This window comes from Pseudophryne corroboree, chromosome 5, assembly GCF_028390025.1.
Source record: "Pseudophryne corroboree isolate aPseCor3 chromosome 5, aPseCor3.hap2, whole genome shotgun sequence".
NCBI lineage: Eukaryota > Metazoa > Chordata > Amphibia > Anura > Myobatrachidae > Pseudophryne > Pseudophryne corroboree.
In genome coordinates this window covers 368,469-381,532 of record NC_086448.1, presented here as the reverse complement: position 1 = coordinate 381,532, position 13,064 = coordinate 368,469, and the positions used below count along the sequence as shown (strand labels likewise).

The window sequence follows — 13,064 nt, the reverse complement described above, 5'->3', positions numbered from 1 at the left end:
GCAGCAGAGGACACCACCACTGTGACTGGACTTATACAGCAGCACTGGACATATGGCAGCAGAGGACACCACCACTGTGACTGGACTTATACAGCAGCACTGGACATATGGCAGCAGAGGACACCACCACTGTGACTGGACTTATACAGCTACACTGGACATGTGGCAGCAGAGGACACCACCACTGTGACTGGACTTATACAGCAGCACTGGACATATGGCAGCACAGGACACCACCACTGTGACTGGACTTATACAGCAGCACTGGACATATGGCAGCAGAGGACACCACCACTGTGACTGGACTTATACAGCTACACTGGACATGTGGCAGCAGAGGACACCACCACTGTGACTGGACTTATACAGCAGCACTGGACATATGGCAGCAGAGGACACCACCACTGTGACTGGACTTATACAGCAGCACTGGACATATGGCAGCACAGGACACCACCACTGTGACTGGACTTATACAGCAGCACTGGACATATGGCAGCAGAGGACACCATCACTGTGACTGGACTTATACAGCAGCACTGGACATATGGCAGCAGAGGACACCACCACTGTGACTGGACTTATACAGCAGCACTGGACATATGGCAGCAGAGGACACCACCACTGTGACTGGACTTATACAGCAGCACTGGACATATGGCAGCAGAGGACACCACCACTGTGACTGGACTTATACCGCAGCACTGGACATATGGCAGCAGAGGACACCACCACTGTGACTGGACTTACACAGCAGCACTGGACATATGGCAGCAGAGGACACCACCACTGTGACTGGACTTATACAGCAGCACTGGACATATGGCAGCAGAGGACACCACCACTGTGACTGGACTTACACAGCAGCACTGAACATATGGCAGCAGAGGACACCACCACTGTGACTGGACTTATACAGCAGCACTGGACATATGGCAGCAGAGGACACCACCACCACTGTGACTGGACTTATACAGCAGCACTGGACATATGGCAGCAGAGGACACCACCACTGTGACTGGACTTATACAGCAGCACTGGACATATGGCAGCAGAGGACACCACCACTGTGACTGGACTTACACAGCAGCACTGAACATATGGCAGCAGAGGACACCATCACTGTGACTGGACTTATACAGCAGCACTGGACATATGGCAGCAGAGGACACCACCACTGTGACTGGACTTATACAGCAGCACTGGACATATGGCAGCAGAGGACACCACCACTGTGACTGGACTTACACAGCAGCACTGAACATATGGCAGCAGAGGACACCACCACTGTGACTGGACTTATACAGCAGCACTGGACATATGGCAGCAGAGGACACCACCACCACTGTGACTGGACTTATACAGCAGCACTGGACATATGGCAGCAGAGGACACCACCACTGTGACTGGACTTACACAGCAGCACTGAACATATGGCAGCAGAGGACACCACCACTGTGACTGGACTTATACAGCAGCACTGGACATATGGCAGCAGAGGACACCACCACCACTGTGACTGGACTTATACAGCAGCACTGGACATATGGCAGCAGAGGACACCACCACTGTGACTGGACTTATACAGCAGCACTGGACATATGGCAGCAGAGGACACCACCACTGTGACTGGACTTACACAGCAGCACTGAACATATGGCAGCAGAGGACACCACCACTGTGACTGGACTTATACAGCAGCACTGGACATATGGCAGCAGAGGACACCACCACCACTGTGACTGGACTTATACAGCAGCACTGGACATATGGCAGCACAGGACACAACCACTGTGACTGGACTGATGCAGCACAAGACATGGACACTGAGGACGGAGACACGTCCTCTCTCTACACTCTCCAATGCCGGAGTGAAAATGGCGGCAACGTGCGGCTCCTTATATGGAATCCAAACCCCACGAGAATCCGACAGCGGGATGATGACGTTTTGCCTCGTTCTGGTTCCCGAGTCAGGCGGGAAAACCCGAGCAGGGCTCGGATCCGGGCTCGTGATGTGAAGTCCGGTAGCGTTCGGTTCTCTGAGAACCAAACCCGCTCATCTCTAATACAATCCTTCACTTTCTCTCATAGATGTTGTCGAAATAGAAGGATTGTATGCCACATCTCACAAGTGTATGGGCGACATAACTCTCTCTGTACGTTACATCTGCCCCACCAGACACACTTTACCCAAATCTAACTCTTTCCGCACATTACATCTGCCCCACCTGCACTGTACATGGGGGGGGTCATTCCGAGTTGATCGTAGTTGTGCAAAATTTTGCACAGCTACGATCATCTTTCCTGGCATGCGGGGGGACGCCCAGCACGGGGCTAGTCCGCCCCGCATGTCAGTCCGGGCCCCCCTCGCAGAAGTGCAAAGGCATCGCACAGCGGCGATGCTTTTGCACTTCTGGAGCGACTCCCGACCAGCGCAGCTTTAGCGTGCTGGCCGGGAGCTACTCCCCGCTCCCTGGCCCGCAGCTGCTGCGTATGACGTCACGCAGCCGCAGCGGCCCGCCCCCCGTTCGGTCCGGCCACGCCTGCGTTGGCCGGACTGCACCTACGAAACGGTGGCCAAACGCCGCCGTTTCTCCCCCTCCCGCCCATCGATCGCCTCTGCCTGTCAATCAGGCAGAGGCGATCGCTATGCTGCTACGGCCTTCGGCCGTCCCACATGTGCAGGTGCACTACGGCGCCAGTGCATGCGCAGCAGGGACCCATTCGCTCTGCTGCGTTAAAACGCAGCGAGCGAACGGGTCGGAATGACCCTCATGGTTTTGTCCATTTGCTAACAACTCTGAATAACCCCCATAGTGCTTTATCAAGGGCTAGGCTATTTTAATATTAAAGCCGTATATGTTTAGTAAGTCTTGCCTCTATTAGAAACGAAGTTTAACTTAAGGATTTTTTCAAGTCTGTGTATAAAGTCCTCACATGTTACTGTTTTTGATCTTTTAGTCAGATGTCACCATGTGTGTAATAAACTGTAGATAAATAACATTTCTAACACCTTACAAATATGCAAAGAGCAAGGCATGAGGGCCGTCTGGGTGGCCTAGGTCTGGGTGGCTTAGGTCTCGGTGGCCTAGGTCTGGGTGGCCTGTCTAGGTCTGGGTGGCTTAGGTCTGGGTGGCTTAGGTCTGGGTGGCCTAGGTCTGGGTGGCCTGTCTAGGTCTGGGTGGCTTAGGTCTGGGTGGCTTAGGTCTGGGTGGCTTAGGTCTGGGTGGCCTAGGTCTGGGTGGTCTAGGTCTGGGTGGGTAGGTCTTCTTCTTATACACTGCTGAGGCTGATTGGATGGTGTGAGGTGAGTAACCTGAGGTGACCAGAAGACTTGGAGTGCCCAGTTAGTAGGTTATTCCCCAAGTGACCAGTGCCGCTATACCCAGATGAGCACAGACGCTGGAATACAGATGTGGAAGGAGATGAAGAACTATTTGTGTTATAACATATAAGACTGGCATAGGAATTACAATGAGTCTAGTAGCAATGGCGACATGGGCTGATGCCACTCAGCACTGGACGGTCACTGGATGGTCACGGGTAGATGCCTTCTAGGGAACCTCAGAGACTCTGCAGTCAGGTTCACCACTGGACAGACTTATGTAGTAGCAATAATCCTGGGCCGGTCATACTGCGCTTAGTGCAGACCCACGGCCAGAAATTCACATAAGCACTTGAAATATGAAACATGTTTTGTCACGGTCTCATATCTGTGTGTTCTGGGGAAATAACTGTCCCCTAACGCTTCCCCTTATCCTGGGACACCCATGGCTTGTTTTACATAGCCCCACCATTGACTGGACATCAGGAGAAGTCACCCATTGGGGTGCTAATTGTTCCGCCAAAATGCCAGCAGGGTGGACAGGACTTTTCCTACTCGTGTGTGTCCACAACACCCATAGAGCGGGAGTAGAAGCTGTGGCGAGTGCTTCGTTGCGCTCGCCCCCTGCCGGCATTCTGGCAGCCGGGATCCCGTCCGCTGGTAAAGCATACCCAAGGTGTGTATCTCTTCCGCTAAGGGTTCTTCAGCATGTTCCTGAGGGTCCTCCCTATCCCTACTGTGATCTTCTGCACATCTTCTCCACTAATTACAGCCACATTGGGATTATGATTGTGCCATTGACCTTGTTCCTGGAGCTACAGATGGGTTCATTTATATTACTCTTGCTGATGTCATGAAGTACAAGTTCCGTCTCCCATATCAAAATTCCAAAATCCAGAATTTTTGGAGTGTGACTGAGATAGTGGCACCTCTGTGTTCTGATGGTTCGGTGTACACAATCTTCGTTTAATGTACAAAATCGTTAAAAATATTGAGTAAAAGTATCTTCAGGCTGTATATAAGGCGTATATGAAGCATACATGCATCCTGTGCTTAGACTTAGTCCCATCCCCAAGATATCTCCTTATAGCAGTGTTTCCCAATCACGATCCTCAAGGCACACTAACAGTCCTGGTTTTAGTGATATCCAGGCTTGAACACAGGTGACTTAATTAGTACCTCAGTTATTTGATTTAACCATCTGTGCTAAAGCCTGGATATCACTAAAACCTGCACTGTTGGTGTGCCTTGAGGACCGCGGTTGGGAATGCCTGCCTTATAGTATGCAAATATTCCAAAATACAGAAAAATCAGAGTCTCAGGGGGGGCGCTTGCCCCAGGCGTCAGATGTGAGGGGGCGCAGAGACGCTCACCCCTAACACCCCCTCCCTCTGCATCCTTTCAGCCCTAAGGGGCTACCAGCTATTGGGTCCCGGAGGCTTCAGTTTTCCGGCAGTCATGAAGAGGCAGCGCTAGGGCCTACTGATCCTGACTGCCGGCGACAGTGAGACATGGCAGGGGTTGAGAGCCGGAGAGCAGCGGTGTCAGCAGGGTGGAGACGGCTTCAGACAGGCGGAGATAGTGATCAGGGGGTCACCCTTTCCCCAAGTGACAAGATTGCTAATTAGAGATGAACGGGTTCGGTTCTCAGAGAACCGAACCCTACCGAACTTCACGTCTCGAGCCTGGATCCGAGTCCGGCTCGTGTTTTCCCGCCTGACTCGGACACCAGAACGAGACAAAACGTCATCATCCCGCTGTCGGATTCTCGCGGGATTTGGATTCCATATAAGGAGCCGCGCGTCGTGGCCATTTTCACTCCAGTCTCGGAGAGTGTAGTGAGAGGACGTGTCTCCGTCCTCAGTGTCTGTTGGGGGCGGGAAAGTGGGGTGGGGAGTCTTGTGCTGTGTTGTGCTGCGCAGTCCAGTCCAGTGTAGTCAGTGTATTGTGCTGCATCAGTCCAGTCCAGTGTAGTCAGTGTATTGTGCAGCATCAGTCCAGTCCAGTGTAGTCAGTGTATTGTGCTGCATCAGTCCAGTCCAGTGTAGTCAGTGTATTGTGCTGCATCAGTCCAGTCCAGTGTAGTCAGTGTATTGTGCTGCATCAGTCCAGTCCAGTGTAGTCAGTGTATTGTGCTGCATCAGTCCAGTCCAGTGTAGTCAGTGTATTGTGCTGCATCAGTCCAGTCCAGTGTAGTCAGTGTATTGTGCAGCATCAGTCCAGTCCAGTGTAGTCAGTGTATTGTGCTGCATCAGTCCAGCCAGTCACAGTGGTGGTGTCCTCTGCTGCTATATATATCCAGTGTAGTCAGTGTATTGTGCTGCGCAGTCCAGTCCAGTGTAGTCAGTGTATTGTGCTGTATCAGTCCAGCCAGTCACAGTGGTGGTGTCCTCTGCTGCTATATATCCAGTGTTACTGCCGTATAATTCCCAAGATATTGCCGTATAATTCCTGTGATACTGGCATATAATTACAGTGGTATTGGCGTTTAAGTCCAGTCCAGTGATCCTGCCGTATATGTCTAGTGGTACTGGTACTGCTATATACATACACCCTGTTGCAAAGCGGATTACTGAGGCCATAACTATGCTGGTGTTAAGGCCCATACACACTTGACGATAAAATGAGCAACGTCGTTCATTTCAGCCCTCATCAACGACGTCGCTCATTATATTGTCAAGTGTGTATGCATCCGACGACCACCGATGCACGGCCCCGTGGGACGTTAACGACCCTCGCTTATCTGTGGAGCATGTATGCTCAATTTCCACTATGGTCGTTACCGACCAGAGACGTCGTTGAATGTGTATGGTGTGAACGACCAACGACCAAGCCACTGTTCACCAGCCCTGTTCCCAGCTCATTAGTTTAATAAACTGTTCAGCTTGGATGCTTCAACGATGAATGGTCTTTGGTCGTTGGTAGTGTGTATGCTCATGTCGTTTGCTCAGCTGTTCAAGGGAAGTTCAAGGGAAGTCGTTAACGACGGTCGTTAACGACGTGTGCATCGTCAAGTGTGTATGGGCCTTTAGACGTGCATCCGGTATCCGCCATTTGTGCAGTGGGACTGCAGTGCCAACCCTAGATGGGCCAGGTGTTTGTGCCGCACACTTGTGTCGCTTAGCTTAGTCATACAGCCACCTTGGTGCACCTCTTTTTCATCTTTGCATCATGTGCTGTTTGGGGCATGGTTTTTTAAAGTGCCATCCTCTCTGACACTGCCGTATAATTCCAGGGGTACTGCTGTATGAGTCCAGGGGCACTGCTGTATTAGTCCTGGAGTACTGCCGTATAAGTCCAACAATTGCAGAATTTTTTTAAAAATGACAGGGTCGTGCTGGAGATGCTGTCAGTGGACTGAAAAATTGCGGCCCACTCTCGACATTCAGCCACTGCGTGACACTACTAGATGGGCCAGGTGTCTGTGCCGCACACTTGAGTCGCTTAGCTTGGCCATCCAGCCACCTCGGTGCACCTTTTAGGCCTAAAATCAATATTGTGAGGTGCGAGGTGTTCAGAATAGACTGGAAATGAGTGGAAATGATTGTTATTGAGGTTAATAATTCCGTAGGATCAAAATTATCCCCAAATTCTGTGACTTTAGCTGTTTTATGTTTTTTTCAAAAATCATCCAGATCCAAAACCAAAACACGCAACGTGCCCACCGCACTTCTCCATTGCTGTTACTAATGACTGGAAATGAGGAATTAGTAGCAGCTGATAAAGACTGTAGATGAAGGGAATGCTGCTCTTATTAGAGTGCTAGCTCTTGTTAGCATCCACAATTCTCTAATTTTTGTTGTTGACCCTTTTTTTCTGCTATTTGCAGACGGGACATTCAGAGTTTGAATCCTGCCTATTGCAAGGGGTTCTTCAGGCAGATATTCCAGTGCGAACGCAGCTTCTCCAGGCCCTGCAGACCCTACACAGACAGGGCCACCTGACAGATCCGCAGAAGGTTCTCCACACCCTGAGAGAGGCAATAGACACCATGACAGGGGAACAGGTATGTGTCGCCTCTAATGGACAGTATAATACGTGTCATGATATGCCGACTACAAACCCATTCCCCGCTGAGGGGTTTCTCCTGGTCTGAGCACATCGTTCAGCCTTACCACACGTCACTATCCAACATTCAGGGCTTAGAGTGGTCCTGGAGAGGTGGGGGGACTCATCTCATGTGGAGGAAGTGTCAAGGAAGGGGTGTTGCCACACGATAGTACCCCCAATTCATACTGCGCATCACAGTAGCACAGTCTTGTCACATTGCCCCACATACTAGTGCCGTTTATAGTTATATACAAAATGCCACAGTAGTAGTGCCACTTACACACACAATGCCACAGTAGTAGTGCCACTTACACACACAATGCCACAGTAGTGGTGCCACTTACACACAATGCCACAGTAGTAGTGCCACTTACACACACAATGCCACAGTAGTAGTGCCACTTACACACAATGCCACAGTAGTAGTGCCACTTACACACAATGCCACAGTAGTAGTGCCGCTTACACACACAATGCCACAGTAGTAGTGCCACTTACACACAATGCCACAGTAGTAGTGCCACCTACACACACAATGCCACAGTAGCAGTACCGCTTACTAACACAATGCCTCAGTAGTAGTGCCGCTTACACACACAATGCCACAGTAGTAGTGCCACTTACACACACAATGCCACAGTAGTAGTGTCACTTACACACACAATGCCACAGTAGTAGTGCCACTTACACACAATGCCACAGTAGTAGTGCCGCTTACACACACAATGCCACAGTAGTAGTGCCACTTACACACAATGCCACAGTAGTAGTGCCACCTACACACACAATGCCACAGTAGCAGTACCGCTTACTAACACAATGCCTCAGTAGTAGTGCCGCTTACACACACAATGCCACAGTAGTAGTGCCACTTACACACACAATGCCACAGTAGTAGTGTCACTTACACACACAATGCCACAGTAGTAGTGCCACTTACACACAATGCCACAGTAGTAGTGCCACTTACACACAATGCCACAGTAGTAGTGCCGCTTACACACACAATGCCACAGTAGTAGTGCCGCTTACACACAATGCCACAGTAGTAGTGCCGCTTACACACACAATGCCACAGTAGTAGTGCCGCTTACACACACAATGCCACAGTAGTAGTGCCGCTTACACACACAATGCCACAGTAGTAGTGCCGCTTACACACACAATGCCACAGTAGTAGTGCCGCTTACACACACAATGCCACAGTAGTAGTGCCCCTTACACACACAATGCCACAGTAGCAGTGCCGCTTACACACACAATGCCACAGTAGTAGTGCCACTTACACACAATGCCACAGTAGTAGTGCCACTTACACACACAATGCCACAGTGGTAGTGCCGCTTACACACACAATGCCACAGTAGTAGTGCCACTTACACACACAATGCCACAGTAGTAGTGCCACTTACACACACAATGCCACAGTAGTAGTGCCACTTACACACAATGCCACAGTAGTAGTGCCGCTTACACACACAATGCCACAGTAGCAGTGCCACTTACACACAATGCCACAGTAGTAGTGCCGCTTACACACACAATGCCACAGTAGTAGTGCCGCTTACACACACAATGCCACAGTAGTAGTGCCGCTTACACACACAATGCCACAGTAGTAGTGCCACTTACACACACAATGCCACAGTAGTAGTGCCGCTTACACACACAATGCCACAGTAGTGCCGCTTACACACACAATGCCACAGTAGTAGTGCCACTTACACACACAATGCCACAGTAGTAGTGCCACTTACACACACAATGCCACAGTAGCAGTGCCGCTTACACACACAATGCCACAGTAGTAGTGCCACTTACACACACAATGCCACAGTAGTAGTGCCGCTTACACACACAATGCCACAGTAGTAGTGCCGCTTACACACACAATGCCACAGTAGTAGTGCCACTTACACACACAATGCCACAGTAGTAGTGCCGCTTACACACACAATGCCACAGTAGTGCCGCTTACACACACAATGCCACAGTAGTAGTGCCACTAACACACACAATGCCACAGTAGTAGTGCCGCTTACTAACACAATGCCACAGTAGTAGTGCCACTTACACACACAATGCCACAGTAGCAGTGCCGTTTACACACACAATGCCACAGTAGTAGTGCCGCTTACTAACACAATGCCACAGTAGTAGTGCCACTTACACACACAATGCCACAGTAGTAGTGCCGCTTACACACACAATGCCACAGTAGTGCCACTTACACACACAATGCCACAGTAGCAGTGCCGCTTACACACACAATGCCACAGTAGTAGTGCCGCTTACTAACACAATGCCACAGTAGTAGTGCCACTTACACACACAATGCCACAGTAGTAGTGCTGCTTACACACACAATGCCACAGTAGCAGTGCCGCTTACACACACAATGCCTCAGTAGCAGTGCCGCTTACACACACAATGCCACAGTAGTAGTGCCACTTACACACACAATTTCACAGTAGTAGTGCCCCTTACACACAATGCCACAGTAGTAGTGCCACTTACACACACAATGCCACAGTAGTAGTGCCGCTTACACACACAATGCCACAGTAGTAGTGCCGCTTACACACAATGCCACAGTAGTAGTGTCACTTACACACACAATGCCACAGTAGTAGTGCCACTTACACACAATGCCACAGTAGTAGTGCCACTTACACACAATGCCACAGTAGTAGTGCCGCTTACACACAATGCCACAGTAGTAGTGCCACTTACACACAATGCCACTGTAGTAGTGCCGCTTACACACAATGCCACAGTAGTAGTGCCGCTTACACACACAATGCCACAGTAGTGCCGCTTACACACAATGCCACAGTAGTAGTGCCGCTTACACACAATGCCACAGTAGTAGTGCCGCTTACGCACAATGCCACAGTAGTAGTGCCGCTTACACACACAATGCCACAGTAGTAGTGCCGCTTACACACACAATGCCACAGTAGTAGTGCCGCTTACACACACAATGCCACAGTAGTAGTGCCACTTACACACACAATGCCACAGTAGTAGTGCCACTTACACACAATGCCACAGTAGTAGTGCCGCTTACACACACAATGCCACAGTAGTAGTGCCGCTTACACACACAATGCCACAGTAGTAGTGCCGCTTACACACACAATGCCACAGTAGTGATGCCGCTTACACACACAATGCCACAGTAGTAGTGCCGCTTACACACACAATGCCACAGTAGTAGTGCCGCTTACACACACAATGCCACAGTAGTAGTGCCGCTTACACACACAATGCCACAGTAGTAGTGCCCCTTACACACACAATGCCACAGTAGCAGTGCCGCTTACACACACAATGCCACAGTAGTAGTGCCACTTACACACAATGCCACAGTAGTAGTGCCACTTACACACACAATGCCACAGTGGTAGTGCCGCTTACACACACAATGCCACAGTAGTAGTGCCACTTACACACACAATGCCACAGTAGTAGTGCCACTTACACACACAATGCCACAGTAGTAGTGCCACTTACACACAATGCCACAGTAGTAGTGCCGCTTACACACACAATGCCACAGTAGCAGTGCCACTTACACACAATGCCACAGTAGTAGTGCCGCTTACACACACAATGCCACAGTAGTAGTGCCGCTTACACACACAATGCCACAGTAGTAGTGCCACTTACACACACAATGCCACAGTAGTAGTGCCGCTTACACACACAATGCCACAGTAGTGCCGCTTACACACACAATGCCACAGTAGTAGTGCCACTTACACACACAATGCCACAGTAGTAGTGCCACTTACACACACAATGCCACAGTAGTAGTGCCGCTTACACACACAATGCCACAGTAGCAGTGCCACTTACACACACAATACCACAGTAGTAGTGCCACTTACACACACAATGCCACAGTAGTAGTGCCGCTTACACACACAATGCCACAGTAGTAGTGCCGCTTACACACACAATGCCACAGTAGTAGTGCCACTTACACACACAATGCCACAGTAGTAGTGCCGCTTACACACACAATGCCACAGTAGTGCCGCTTACACACACAATGCCACAGTAGTAGTGCCACTTACACACACAATGCCACAGTAGCAGTGCCGCTTACACACACAATGCCACAGTAGTAGTGCCGCTTACACACACAATGCCACAGTAGTAGTGCCGCTTACTAACACAATGCCACAGTAGTAGTGCCACTTACACACACAATGCCACAGTAGCAGTGCCGCTTACACACACAATGCCACAGTAGTAGTGCCGCTTACTAACACAATGCCACAGTAGTAGTGCCACTTACACACACAATGCCACAGTAGCAGTGCCGCTTACTAACACAATGCCTCAGTAGCAGTGCCGCTTACACACACAATGCCACAGTAGTAGTGCCGCTTACTAACACAATGCCTCAGTAGCAGTGCCGCTTACACACACAATGCCACAGTAGTAGTGCCGCTTACACACACAATGCCACAGTAGTAGTGCCACTTACACACACAATGCCACAGTAGTAGTGCCGCTTACTAACACAATGCCTCAGTAGCAGTGCCACTTACACACACAATGCCACAGTAGTAGTGCCGCTTACACACACAATGCCACAGTAGTGCCGCTTACACACACAATGCCACAGTAGTAGTGCCGCTTACACACACAATGCCACAGTGGTGCCGCTTACACACACAATGCCACAGTAGTGCCGCTTACACACACAATGCCACAGTAGTAGTGCCGCTTACACACACAATGCCACAGTAGTGCCGCTTACACACACAATGCCACAGTAGTAGTGCCACTTACACACACAATGCCACAGTAGCAGTGCCGCTTACACACACAATGCCACAGTAGTAGTGCCGCTTACACACACAATGCCACAGTAGTAGTGCCGCTTACTAACACAATGCCACAGTAGTAGTGCCACTTACACACACAATGCCACAGTAGCAGTGCCGCTTACACACACAATGCCACAGTAGTAGTGCCGCTTACTAACACAATGCCACAGTAGTAGTGCCACTTACACACACAATGCCACAGTAGCAGTGCCGCTTACTAACACAATGCCTCAGTAGCAGTGCCGCTTACACACACAATGCCACAGTAGTAGTGCCGCTTACTAACACAATGCCTCAGTAGCAGTGCCGCTTACACACACAATGCCACAGTAGTAGTGCCGCTTACACACACAATGCCACAGTAGTAGTGCCACTTACACACACAATGCCACAGTAGTAGTGCCGCTTACTAACACAATGCCTCAGTAGCAGTGCCACTTACACACACAATGCCACAGTAGTAGTGCCGCTTACACACACAATGCCACAGTAGTGCCGCTTACACACACAATGCCACAGTAGTAGTGCCGCTTACACACACAATGCCACAGTGGTGCCGCTTACACACACAATGCCACAGTAGTAGTGCCGCTTACACACACAATGCCACAGTAGTAGTGCTGCTTACACACACAATGCCACAGTAGCAGTGCCGCTTACACACACAATGCCTCAGTAGTAGTGCAGCTTACACACACAATGCCTCATTAGCAGTGCCGCTTACACACACAATGCCTCAGTAGTAGTGCCGCTTACACACACAATGCCTCAGTAGTAGTGCCACTTACACACACAATGCCACAGTAGCAGTGCCGCTTACACACACAATGCCTCAGTAGCAGTGC

General features: G+C 50.2%; 1 protein-coding gene across 2 annotated transcripts in view; it reads left to right on the top strand.

Moving 5' to 3' along the window:
* The window catches only part of LOC134928736 (uncharacterized), a 372,583-nt gene that overhangs the window by 80,124 nt on the left and 279,395 nt on the right, over positions 1–13,064 (top strand). For both annotated transcript variants that reach the window (XM_063924751.1, XM_063924752.1), the window contains exon 5: positions 7,155–7,331. In XM_063924751.1, coding sequence (XP_063780821.1) covers positions 7,155–7,331 — 177 coding nt within the window. The remainder of the gene's footprint in view (positions 1–7,154; positions 7,332–13,064) is intronic.